The sequence below is a fragment of the Geotrypetes seraphini genome, chromosome 1, assembly GCF_902459505.1.
Source record: "Geotrypetes seraphini chromosome 1, aGeoSer1.1, whole genome shotgun sequence".
NCBI classification, from domain to species: domain Eukaryota; kingdom Metazoa; phylum Chordata; class Amphibia; order Gymnophiona; family Dermophiidae; genus Geotrypetes; species Geotrypetes seraphini.
The window spans coordinates 17,451,681-17,465,972 of NC_047084.1; the positions used below are offsets into that span (position 1 = coordinate 17,451,681).

General features: G+C 39.8%; 1 protein-coding gene across 2 annotated transcripts in view; it reads right to left on the reverse strand.

Annotated features, from left to right (window-relative positions):
- The window catches only part of VCAN (versican), a 249,752-nt gene that overhangs the window by 162,725 nt on the left and 72,735 nt on the right, over positions 1–14,292 (reverse strand). For both annotated transcript variants that reach the window (XM_033923290.1, XM_033923357.1), the window contains exon 7: positions 8,948–10,576. In XM_033923290.1, coding sequence (XP_033779181.1) covers positions 8,948–10,576 — 1,629 coding nt within the window. The remainder of the gene's footprint in view (positions 1–8,947; positions 10,577–14,292) is intronic.

Genomic DNA, 14,292 nt, shown 5'->3' on the forward strand with positions numbered 1-14,292 from the left:
TAATTACTTAAAATCAATTGAATTATATATACAGAAAAAGAGGCAGATGAGACTCGCCCCTAGATGTCAGTGGCTGAGGCCAGAGTGGTTAAAAATTCATGTTTGATTTATCCTATACAAGGAGAGGCATAAAAAGTTTTTTTGCCATTTTCTCAGCAGCCACTTTGAATTTCAATGCAAAATTTTATGTACTTATTTAGGCCCTCTTTTATCACAAGTCGCTGCAGTAAAAGCTCTGATGCTCATAGGAATTCTCTGAGCATCGGATCTTTTACCACAGTGGTCTGCGATAAAAAACCCTAATGCAGCTTGATGAAAGGGGGCCTTAGTCATCATACTTACATATTACTATTAAACAACATTTAATTATCTTAACCTACGTTGATGTTACTGATATTTTAGTATTACTTCCTAGTAATTTTCATGCCTTAAAAATGCTCAAGCTAAAACACAGTAAAATAATGTAATTAAAATGATACAATTAACAATGTGCCAGATTTTGCAGTCACTGTGAACACTCAAAGCTTTAACACGGGCCTTCAGTTGCTTTGGGAAGTTTTTAACAGCCTTGTTGATTAGCTCCTGTGAAATGCTGCAGAGTGTGTGGTGCAATGGTTAAAGCTATAGCCTCAGCATCCTGGGGTTGTGGGTTCAAACCCACGCTGCTCCTTATGACCCTGAGCAAGTCACTTAATCCCCCCATTGCCCCAGGTAGATTGTGAGCCTGCTGGGACAGACAGGGAAAACTGCTTGAGTACCTGAATAAATTAATGTAAACCGTTTTGAGCTCCCTTGGGAGAATGGTATAGAAAATTTAATAAATAAATAATTAAAATAAAATTATCTGCCGTGTTTCCTTGAATTTGACAACTGTTTGCAGCTTTGGGAGGAGCTTGTGATAAGCCTCAAATATTGCTCCCCAGAAAAAAAGTCTACATCACTGTGATATCACTAACACTAAGCTGGTACCACACTTGTTTTGTTTTCATTTGTTGGTTTTCAAATAATAGTACTTTTACAGTGCAGATATTTTTGATCACATGAAAATTGTTGGGTGGTCATGCTCAAAAGTCTGTAACTTTGCCTTCTTTGAAGATAAATCTCATTCCACTCAGCACGTAAGCAAACATAGATAGTAACAACAAATAAAGTTGTAAAATTTCACATTGAAATTCCAAGCTGTTGCTAAGAAAACAGCAAAAAAAGCCAAAAAAAACTCTAGGGGGTTACCTTTTTTGACATATCCTGTTTAAACAGTGTGAATTATCTAACTCTGAGATTTCAGGTGTGCCGCGACACACTGGCGAGGAGAATCGTCCACACCAGCTGACTGTCTACAGGACGTGCCTCTCGCGGCGAGAAGCACGTCCTGTAGAAAGTTAGCCGGCACAGATGACTCTCCTTGCCAGCGTCTCTCCTCCTCTCCCCGTACCTCTCGGATCCCTCCACCGATGTGGGTCGCAGCCACATGAACCTCCGCACACATCTGGGTGCCTTCTGGCCGAGGCACTGGATTTAATGTGCTGCCGGCTGGAAAGTTTGCAAGACACTTATCTAACTGCTCAGAAATACAAAATAAACTTATCAATATTCAGCAGGACATCTAGGTAGGAATTGCCCTCATCCAGATAAATCCCATTCATCGGGGTCCGTACCTGGATCTTCACCACATTATCCAGATAATGCCAAAAAAAATCAGGATAGACCACCTTGGCACCACTGGGTTAGTGCAATATTGAGTCTGCTAAACAAGTAGCTATCCAAATAAGGTTTGGACAGCAAAAACAGGGAAAAATGCTTGAGCGCCTGATATAAATTCATGTAAACCGTTCTGAGCTCCTCTGGGAGAATGGTATAAAATAATGGAATAAATAAAAACATTCCTAATTTTATCCAGGTGGTATTCGGATACTCAGATAAGTGCTAGTGGCTGCACTATACCCAGATATTAAGTGCTGATATCCATGTTCAACGTGACATTGAATATCCAGGTATAAAAATACTTGAAGTGGCTGCCATTTTAAAAAGCCGCCAACCTCCATGGGTTAAATATTAACCTCTTAAAGGTTAAGGTTTATTCATTTGATTCATCAGAGACAATAAAGTAGTTTACAATCTATCATAATAAAACTCTAAGCGCGCATGCGCACTTACAACTTCGTGATCCCTGCCTCCGTGATCTCGGCGGTTTGTGTGTGGTGGACCCTTTTCCCTTTGCTTTAGTTTCAGTGGGCGGCAGTGGACCGGGGGGGGGGTGTTTGAAGCGGCAGTAGGCCAGACGGTAGGTAGCAGCAGTGGGGGCCGGTACGGGGGGAGGCTGTCTTTAGCACAGCAGATAGTGAGAAAGGTAGGCTGGCTAGCTTCGGGGAAGGGGGGTGGGACAAAGGCTGGAAGGCAGTGAGGGGGGACATAGGAAGGAGCAATGGGGGTTCTAAGGACATAGGAAGGGGCACTAAGGACATAGGAAGGAGGCACTGGGGGCACTAAGGACATGGGAAGGGGCACTAAGGACATAGGAAGGAGGCACTGGGGCACTAATGACATAGGAAGGAAGGAGGGAGGGAAAAGAAAGGGACAATCGTTGGGCCCGAGTGTAGAAAGTGGCCAAGGAGAGAGAGAGAGAGACAGAAAGAAAGAAAGACAGACAGACACATCTACTCTAGCACCCGTTAATGTTTATTGTTTATTGAGTTTTTGATTAAACGCTTTTTCGTTTCTACAAAGCGTTGTACAAGATAAAAAATAACAGTTAAACAAAAATAACAATTAAACATGTAATGGGCTTAAACACTTTTAAAATGAAGAATACAATAAAATGAAATTGTAAAGGGATTTAAAATATGTATTCTGCTAGAGCTGATGTTAGACATAACTGGGGAGTGCAAAGCCCAGGCAGTGCGTCTTTAGCTTCCAGCTGGCTTAGGTCTCTCTCTGACCAGGAGGCAGTTGCCCTAGTTGCACTCCCCCAACACCATTCCTGCCATGTGTGACTGCGGTATTCTGTTAGCATGATATTTGTGTAGCATTCTGTAATAATTTGGCTTTTTCAGTTTTCTTGATAGTAGAGGGGATATATGTGAAGGGGAGGGGAGACGGAGGTTTTGTTGATCCTTGCCCTGTATTATTTATATTTATAAAATGACAATTGTATAGAATATTGTTTCTTTTTATACTTTAATAAAGTATGTTCAATAAATAACTATTTGAGGCTTGTGCAGATGGGATCAGATGGTTAACGGGACCGAGTTCGCGGGGACGGGGCGGCAATGGGGTTTTTAAAAATTTCAGTCTTATTAGTTTGCCGGTCCATGAAATGATTATTTTATTTCCGCCGGTCCATAGGTGTAAAAATGTTGAAGAACACTAGTTTACAGGATAAATTTGACACAGTTGCAGTGAAAGATTTATCAACATAAGTGGCTCCTGAATGTGGCCTGCTAGTGCATGCTAGTGCTTACCGCTGCTTTTTAACCCTTTAATTGGCAGATGGTGAAAACGGCTGCTCTACTCAACTTGGGGCTCCTTTTACTGAAGTGCGCTAGCGTTTTTAGCGCGCGCTACGTCGATGCGCGCACTAACCCCACGCTATGCACCAAAAACGAACGCCAGCTCAATGGAGGCGTTAGCATCTAGTGCGCGCGGCAATTTAGCGCACGCTAAAACCACTAGCACAGCTTAGTCAAAGGAGCCCTTGATGTTGAATGAGAGTAACAGTGCCAAGTAAAAGGCGTTTGGAAATACAGATCTCCCATAAGAGCCATAGAAAACACATGTTGCTTCTGAGCAACAATGCCAAATAAAGGGTTAAAGGGGTCCCTAAACTATCTATATCTCTGTAATCTATAGCAAGCTAGAGATACAATTTTAACCACATTTTTAATAGGCTGTGCCCAAATTTACCCCTCCAAAGATTTATAGCATTCATCTGTTATTTGTAATTCAGCTTTTCACTGGGTGGATCACTTCTGAACACTTGAGCAGAACCTCTTAGTCCTTTTTCTTCTACCCTATATAACCCCAATTTCATCAAACATTTCTTTATGGGTCACAGAGTTGAAAACCAGGTTACTCTTACAGAAAGAATACTTATTTTACAGTTAGATTCAGCAAACATAGTGCAATCATTCCAAGTAAATGAAACCGTGAGAAGGTTAATATTCCCCACAATGGACCCACAAAATCTACTGCTCCTATCAATAAATGTTCATTCATTCTTGCCATGCATATGCAAAGAACGATGAGGAGAAATTAACTTTGCAATCTCAGCACAAAAACAATTGTGGCGTTTCCTTGGTTACAATACAGACAGCAAGAAACGTGTGCATCTGATGGGAAGTACATACCATGAAGGCAGTTACTTGGTATCCAGGGAAATCTGAGAAAGAATGTAGCAACATCCATCAAACCTACAATAAGCTTTTAATATGTAACACTGGTGATTTCAAAAGCATACTGTTTCCTACACAAAGACAGTTTTCAGTGTCCAGCATCACTTCTGATGCTTTTTTTTCCCTATCTTATCTTTGGAAAAAGGATGATTTCATCGCTACAGCACAGTGTTCGGAGTTACAATTCCATGACTTCTGATTCTGACTCTTTCAGTAAGAAAGTATCTGCTATTTTTAAACTGCTTGTATACAGTTTTCGGAACTTAATTAAAACTACTTTGTTCGACAGGTTTATTACTTAGTGAGTTTTATTACTGAAATTCTATTTTACAAATATTTGTATTTTTTTACTGTATTATTGTATTTCACTGATTGTCCAGTTCTTTTTAGTGTAAACCACCTAGAACTTTTGGTTATGATGGCATAAAAGAATAAAGTTATTATTACTATTATTATGATCCATTCAGGCTGTGTGGGCAGAATTGCCCAAGTACCCTGGAGAAAACAATATACCCCTAAGATGAAATAGGATGAAAAGAGATAAAATTAAAATTTGTCTATCTGAATCTGTTACCTTCAAAAATAAACTCAGCCCATGAACTACCTGTCCAAGGAGAGCTCAGAAAGTTGCAAAAGAATATTCATGAGATATAGGAAGGCAGAGCAAGCAAATCTAATGCACAGCTATCTCATGCATATTCATGAATACCCAGCTTGGGAATCAGAGTTACATTCTGCCAAGGCAGCATGAAACATATACACTTCTCTCTCGGTATTCACGGGGGTTAGGTGCAGAGCTGGACCGCAAAGTGTGAAAAATTGCAAATATCTTCTCCGCTGGCTCCGACCCACCCCCGCCTCCCTCCTGCATCCCTAGAACCTTACCTGGTGATCTAGTGGTGAAGCGGGGCAGAAGCGATCTTCCTCTTCCTATGCTCCTGCCCCGTGCAGAGCCGTCATCAGAATGGCTGCTGGAAGTTCCGGTTGTAGTCTCGCTCCTGCCCCGCTTCACTGCTAGACCACCAGGTAAGGTTCTGGGGAGGCTTGGACTGCTTAAAAATAGCCAAAAAATGAAAATAGGTTGTTTGTAAAAAAAAAAAATTGCGAATAACCGAATCCGCAGATACTGAAACCGCGGATTCAGAGGGAGACGTGTACGAAAAATGGCATAGAACAAATTGGGTCTAATATGGATGTTTCCAAAAGACTTGAAGAATATATAAAAAGGCCTACCACAGGCTAACTTGAGTGTGTCTATCTTCAATATTAGCTGTTCCCATATAAAACAAAATAAGCTACTATCTTTTTCTAAACAGTAGATTTACTTGCAGTAAGAGACAGGCATATCATAATCGTGGGTGAACAGATCATAAGACCTCTCATAATTTCCATATTATTTCAGGTCCACATCCTAACTCCAGATTTAAATCACCTACACCTGTCCTATCATACCTGCCTACCTATTTTGTGTAAAAAAAAAACTACAGAACTACATCTGCAAGTGTGTACTGCATGAGCTGTATCATCGAAATATATTGCATAATAATAAAAAAATAAGAAAATCACTAATCACAAAAGTGGTAAATATAAACCTTCAAATCATGTGTGAAAAGGGAAAGCAACACTTATCTCAAATGCTATAACCCATGAACCAGCGCTGGTTGAGAATGTACAACTCCCAATGCCCTTCTGACAGGAGAAACAGGTGTTTCAATCTGTCCAAAGCAGATCTTCCTCAGGGGGTAATAACCAGCATTGCCCCTCTTAAAATTCTTATTTCAAAACATTACCTTTGTGGTCTAAAGGTAAGCGCAGCCGCGCCATGTAGTTGCTTAGAAGAACTGCTGATTAAATAAAATCATCCCTCATTACAAGAGTATCCACCCAAACTGTTTGATTTTGCTGTTATTCACATATGAGAAATGGCAACACTCATGAAAAAGGTAAGAACAAAAAAAAAAAGAAAAGATTCAATGACCTAAGTTATAAAGTTCTTGCCACCCTAGATCTGAGGATGCATGTTTGTTGTAACTGCCTGATTTTTGGCTAGTTTGCCTTGATTGCATACAGAAGAAAGTCTTTTCAATTGCGGGTCTGACCAAATGAAATAAACTGTCAGTGACTCTTAGGAAGTAAACGGGTTTGATGGCATTTAAAAGATTACTGAAACAGCATCTTCTGCTTCAGATCTGATATCACAGTGACTGTGGACAGACTGTAGATTGTTTTGTTCTGTAGTGTTTATTATTGTTCAAAGGTCTTTTATTGTATTTACTATGAGGAGCAGTTTCGATAGGACGTCTAAGTCTGAGTTTGGAAGTTTTGTGAAACATGTCCAGAAATCGAGTAGAGAACATGTCCATTTTCAAAACAGCAAGACGTCTTATCTTTTTTTTTTTTTTTTTTTAATGATCTATGTAGACATTTTGGTACTTAGTATGTCTAACTTTTTTGGCCATTCTCGAATATAAAGACATCCACATGAAAAACGCACAAAAGCAAATTTTCATCTAGACAGCCTGCATTCTTAGCAAACTGTTCAGACAGCTGAGCATAGCAGAGGGACTCTTCTAAGAAGTACTGTAGTGAATTACACATTAAAAGTACCGGGTACAGATGTCACTGTATCTTGCTTATATTGTATATAAGCCCTCCAAAAACCACCCCAAAACTTACTGCACCCACCTGTACACTACAACAATATCTGCAGGTATCAACTTCATGTAGGTATAGTAGGTTTTGGAGGGCCCACCATACATATAAGCAAGATATGGTGACATCCGTACCCGGTGGATTTTTAATGTGAAATTCAATGCAGTAACCCATAGTGTCCCTCTACTTCCTGGGCTCAAATGTCTGTGTTACTATCTAAAGCTGCTTCGGGTGAGAACTTTTCAGTACCCCATCATAACAGGCATCAGAACGGAGGGGGGAGGAGAACCACAGGGGTTATGGCCTCCCCAAAAATTGGCACTGCCCCAAGCCCCCTTCCCTCCCTCCCTCCTGCAGATGAGCCTCAAGGACTGTGGACCAGGATTGAGGCTGTCTTCCTCGACTTCCCCCTCAGCGTCCTCCAGATTCTCCCCCTAGTCTCACCTTTAAAACTAATTACGGCAGCCTGCAGAGCAAACCTAGCAGGCTGCCATCCGTCTCTGCAGCATGTTCCCTCTGCCGCAGTCCTGCCCCTGATGTCAGAGGAGGGGGTGGGACTGCAGCAGAGGGAATATGCTGTGGAGACTGACGGCAGCTTGCTAGGTTCGCTCTGCAAATTTAAAAAAAACTGTGAATGCGGTTTTGAGTCTGTAAAAAGGCAGGAGAGGGCAGCTGGGGCGCTGGCAGGTACAGTAAATCATACCCAGTATGCTTGGGGGGGGGGAGGGCTTGAAGAGGAGAAATCCACTGTGCAGAAAGCTGATTTGTGGACTCATTCCCTGTATTTTCTGACCGGAAGAGGCACTCAGAAAATACCACGAATAACTGAGCCCATGAATCGCGAATTCACGGAGGAACATTGTAGTTTTAAACATTGGTCCTCGATAAGCAGCGGCAGTGGTCACAGCGTGAAAGACGACCTCTGTCACTGGGTGTAGGAAGAAGCGCTTATGTTTCTCCTTATTTGTTAGCTATGTCATTGTATAACATTGGACCCCTGAGGAAGGTGTTTTACCGAAACTCGGCCCTTGTTGAGTCCATTTAATACAAAGTGCTTATATTTAATGGGAAAGTGCTTATAGTTTTTTAAAGAAATAAAACAAAGATTTGGACATTGTTCATTTCCACAGCTTTGTTTTGGTTTGGTTTGCCACTCTCTCTGTGGAAACTTTGGGTCACTCTTTTTGCTTTTCGTTGATAAAACATTTTTGCCCAACATGGCTACATTTTGCCTGTTGGCTGCAATCCCAGGCTGAGGTATTGTTCTGACCAGTTTTGGTGGAAGCTGGAATTGAACACCACTGGTATTTAATGCCCCTGATCAACTGACAGGTGAAACATGGCCACATCAGACAACAGTGTTTTATACCTGGGAGCTTTTAAAAATAAAAAAATAAAGACAATTTCTCATTATGGCCTGCTTTTGTGTATCTTCTATACACAATAGTAAAAACATTTTTCATGGTATTACACTTACAAGGGGTAGTTTTATAAGAAGGCATCTAGGTTTGGCCCATTTTGATAAAGATACATAGGTGCTTATGTACATTTATAAAATGATAGCACAAATCTTGCAGAAATCACACCTAGATTGCAGATATGGACATTGCACTTGCTGGACAGAAAGCATGTGTAAATTTCTGCATGTATAATATGCACATATGCTTATATTTTATAAAATACATTAATCACACCACCCCCATGCATCACCCAGATTTCACCCCTGAGCAGACCTATAGTACTGTACACTTGAAAACCATATTGTACTTTGCATACTTTTAAGCATGAACAAATTATATAAGAGCCCATTTATGTTTGAAAAAGATTTATAAAATTACCCTCTTACAAATTATATTTTATTATTTAGTAGATGCCAAAATAAACTGAGGCCAAAACTCTAGACTTACCAGTTTCATTGTCCGTAATGGTAACAACAATCAGATTAATTTTTCCAAGGGAAGAAGGAATTTGCAATCCAGATCCAAATTCTAAGACAGGAACTTCTGTTGAGGTATCCAAGGCCTCAGTAGTTTCTTCTGGTTCGGGGGGTCTTGTTGGTCGGGCAACTGATGTTGTACTTGCAGTTGTGAAGTATTCTGAATCAATTTCAGACTCTACTATTTGGCCTGTTGAATCAACATCTGTACTGGTTTTAATGGAAGTAATCGATTCATCAATTATCATCATATCTTTGCTAGTTTCTTCACCAGGTTCACTGTCAATTATGAGTGGCCTTTGTGTTGTAGCCAAATATTTGGATGTTAAAGTAGATAGAGTTTCAGAGGAAGTCATAGTTATGGTACTTTCCATATCAGTTTTACTTGTCACAAATGATGGAAGAACTTCTAGCTTTGTTTCCCTGGGTTCTTTTGTTGTAACTGGAACTTCAGGGCTATATTTTGTGAATGTTTCTTTTTTATCAGCTGGAACACTCTTCTCAGGTAAATGAGTCACATCTTGGGTGTAGGTCAATCCACTTTCAATTTTTTCTCTTGCAGTGCTAGGTATTTGGCCCTCAGAACTAGTTTCATGGTGGATGTAAGGTACTGGTTTCATGGTGGACATAAGGTCCCATGCTTCTGTAGTGATATCAGTAATCTTCACTGTATGTTCAGTAACAGAATCAGTTTGTTTGACCACACTCCCAAGAGTTGTCTTTATCCTAGCTTTAAAATCTTCTTCAGTAGCTGAAACAATTCCTAAATCTGCTGACCCTTCTGTGACTCCTGAGTCTTCCTTTTCTGACACAGTAGTCTGAATAAATTCTGGTTTTGATGTCTTATCTTCCACAACCACCTTGGAGATTATCTCTTTGGAGTCTGAGCTGGTAGTCAGTTGTTCAACAGTATACTCCCTGGTGCTGAGCTCTTCCTGGAAAGGAGATGTTGGGCTACTCACTTCCCCACCTGTAATAGTTTTCCATGAAGTTTCAGTATCTGAAATTTCAGCTGGCAGAGGGCTACTTTCTTTCTTAGAAATAACAAATGAAGGAAGGGTGGTGGCGGCTTTAGCAACTGGTTCTTGTCCCATGGCACTCCCTTCCAGTATTATGATATTTTCTTCAGTTTTTGAAGCTTCTGTAATAGCTAGTTCATCTTTAGTAATAATGGAGGTTGTATGCCAACTACTGGGAGTAACTTCATCCCTGTGTGTAAATTTGTCAGTGGATTCAGCATCTGATTCCTCAGTAATATGTGGTTTGTCTCCCTCTGGTCCCACAGAAACTTCTGAGATCTGATGCTTATATTTGTCAGTCTCTGTCTCTGATAAATCTGAAGTACTGCCTTCTAATAGTGATACCACTTTATCAGTTACAGTTTGAGGTAGAGGGGCAGTTTCACTGGCTTCCTTCCCAGCCAATCCAACAGGCTGAACTGTAGCTTTCACCTCCAGTTCATCTTCCTTAGCAGCAGGCAATAGGGATACCGATGGTGCTTTTGTGGATGTGATGTCAAGCTTCCTTTCCTGACCGGGCGATCTAGTTTCCACAGGAAACAGCAAACTGATAAATGCAACATCTGGTCTGATCTCTTTGCCTTAAAAAGAAAAGAAACACTGCATTAGGCAAAGATGTCATCAGCAAATCTACTTCTGGTCATACAACAGAGGTACTGTACATATTTTGGGGCCAAATCACTAAAGGCTATCTACATTTTAGGGTCCTTTTATTAAGGTATGCTAATGTAATGGTGTGCATTAAGGCCCGGATTCTCTATAGGGCACTGATATTGGCGGCTGCCTATAAAGCGGCTGCCGATCATGTTTCAAACACGCAACGGCGCCCTATAGAGAATCACGCCTCTGTGAAAGATAGGCACCAGAAATGTAGGCCAGGGTTTTCCGGGCCTATATTTCCGGTGCCTATCTTTGCTATGAATCACATCTACGTAGGCGCTGTAGACCACCTAACGCCACTTCTGGTGTTATCTATGCCCATAGTGGTGTTCAGTGGCCTAAAGCGCCTATGTAGGTACAATTCAAGCATGTATTATATAAGCGCTGGTAGGCGCTTTAATGGTGCCGCTTTTTGCCATTTTAAATGGTGTTTGTTACTTAACTTAGGCGCTGGTAGAGCACCTTCTGGCACCTAGATTTAGGCGTTGTTTTCCCTGAGTGCTTTGCAGCCCACAGGTATATAAAAAAGCTGTGCATTAGTGGGCACTAAATCAGTTAGTACACCTTGGTGAAAAGACCCCAAATGTGCATGCTAAATATGACCCTGATCACTCATATACTCCTTTACCATGTGTTTCCTAGAAATGAGATATCTATGGTTTTCAACTTCAATCAAAAATGCATTTATTGTAATGCAACATATAATTAATTGCAAAACAACTAATAATTCCCAAAAGAGAACGACGAAACTCTACTCACATCAGTGAATAAAAACATAGTATTGTAAATTAAATCAATCACATCAGTAAATACACTCATCCTAATAACAGTCAAAAAATAAAATACAATGATATAATTAAATCTTCAATTATTCCACGTTCTGAATAACAACTCCTACCCACATTATATTAATTAAAAAAGAATAAGCCATATGAGATCATCTATAATACTAAGGGCTCCTTTTACTAAGGTGCGCTAGCGTTTTTAGCGCACGCAGCGGCTAGACCTAATGCCAGCTCAATGCTGGCGTTAGCGTCTGGCGTGTGCAGCATTGTAGCGTGCGCTATTCCGTGCGTTAAAGCCCTAACTCAGCTTAGTAAAAGGAGCCCTAAATGATCCTATAATGTAACATTAGGGGCTCCTTTTATTAAGGTACGCTAGCGTTTTTAGCACGCGCTAACCAAGCGCTAAATGAAAAATACTAACGCAAGCTCTGAGGAGGCGTTAGCGTTTAGCGCATGCGGCATTGTAGCGCGCACGCTAAAACCACTAGTGCACCTTAGTAAAAGGAGCCCCAGATCTTTTACTATGTTTAAGATTTTATTCAGATTTCTAATACAAAAGGATGATATTGCTTAAATCAAATTCCCAGTGTTGACAGTTAATGCAAATAGGTAAATCTGGCAAAATGTTTTCAAAAATCTGTCTAATTCACAACCCTTTTCAGCTTTAAACATTGATTTCCCATTATAAACTATTTCTGAGTCATGGAGAAATTACAGTATTTTATTCATTGTGTCTTTCTTTTTTTTTTTTTTTGAGCACTTGGAAATAGATTTATTTCTAGGCTTACTTTAACATACAATTCAGCCACTTTTAGAAAGAGAAATGAAATACCAACATGGTATATTTTCAGTGCATAATTATAAATCAACAAAAAAAGAAACTTTCCTGTAGCAAAATTTTGCTTAGGCAGCAGGAACAGCAAGAGCAGCCTTGTAGAAAACTACAGTGCAGTGTCACATAACCAGCTCTAACACACTTGCACTGATAAGCAATTTAATTCAGGGTTCAAATGGGGAAAAAAAAAGCTCATGGGGAGTATTGCCCGTACAGACCAGTATTCAAACAATGGAATTATCAACTTAATATATGGAGGGGCATTTTCAATAGGACGCCTGAGTTTGGACGCTTTGGGAAAGACGTCCAGAAATCCAGTAGAGAAAATGACCATTTTCAAAACTGCTAGACTTTTTTTTTCTTAAATGACTTATCTAGACGTCACGACCCTTAGTACATCTATCTTTTAGTACATTCTCAAATATAAAGATGTTCACATGAAAAAATGCACAAAAGAAAGCTTTTCAGATGTCAAAGCAGCCAGCATTCTTAGCAAACTGTTCACAGAGAGCTGAGCACAGCAGAGGGGCACTCTAGGGGGTACTGCAGTGAATTTCACATTTCAAAGTCCCAGATACACATCACTAAAAACTGCTTACATTGTACGGTGAGAACCTCCAAAACTCACCCAAACTTAATGTACCCATTTGTACACCACAATAGCTCTTATGCCTGCAGGTGTCATCTTTATGTAGGTACAGTAGGTTTTGGGTGGGTTTTGGAAGGTGCACCATACAATGTAAGCAATTTATAATTATGTGTACCTTGGACTTTGAAATGTGACAGTCACAGCAGTACCCCTTAGAGTGCCCCTCTGCTCTTCTATCCTGGGCTCAGATGTCTGTGTGAAAATCTGAAGCTGTATAAGAGGGTGCTGAAAGATTCTCAGCCCAGCCAAGAAGAGAATGACATGGATATGGTTCAATCAATGATCTGAAATAATGTCAAAACATAGAATTTTGTTTCTACAAATTGGCACTTAATGAAATAACTCTTTTTTTCAGATACAGTGGCAAAATAATGTTCAGAATTTACAAAGTTAGTTGGGCTGAGAACTTTTCATCACCCCCCTTATAATACAGGCTAGAATGTACTGCTTTTTCCATATCTTTGAGTGGTGGGAGGGGGATGGTGACCAGAGGGAATAAGGGGAGAGGGGGTTATGTCTTAATCTCTCCAGTGGTCATCTGGTCAGTTTGGGTACCTTTTTGACCCATAGCGGAGCTTTTTAATTTATAAGCTCTTCAGCCAACTAGGAACAGGGCATTGCTTTGGTAAGATTTTTCTGTTCTTTTTTTTTCGATCTATTTCTAAATTTCTATGTCCCAAATCACTTAACATCCTAATTCACTCTTTGGTGATGTCTAAAATCGACTATTGCAGTTCTCTTTTTAAAGGAATTGCTTTACATGAAATAAAACGTCTTCAAATTATACAAAATGCATCAATTAAGCTAATAACCAAATCTAGAAAGTTTGATCATGTAACACCACTTCTCAAAAATGCTCACTGGCTTCCAGTTATTCACAGAATAACGTATAAACTTTGTATAATTACCTTCAAAACCCTCTATAATATGACCCCCGCTTTTTTATTTAAGTTATTAATTCCATATTCTGCAAGGAGAATTTGAAGATCTAATGAACAAAACTTATTGTCTATTCCCTCGTTGAAAATTATAAACACTAGACGTCAATTTATTTTTTCATGTACTGCACCGCAGACTTGGAATGCCCTCCCTATTTCTTTAAGGGAGGAGAAGGAATTTGGAAAATTTAAAAGTAACTTAAAAACATTTCTTTTCAAGGATGCCTTTGCAAACTAATTTTATTATCTTATTACCCTACTTTTTTAATTATATTTTTTATTTGTTACCCTCTTGTATTTTCCCTTAATGTCTTTTCTTTACTTTAATGAATTGTATTTCATCCCTCCTTACCTAATGTTAAGAATATGTTAAATTGAGTGTAATTTAGTCCTTTTTAAGTATTTTATGTATTGTATTGTCACCTAACAA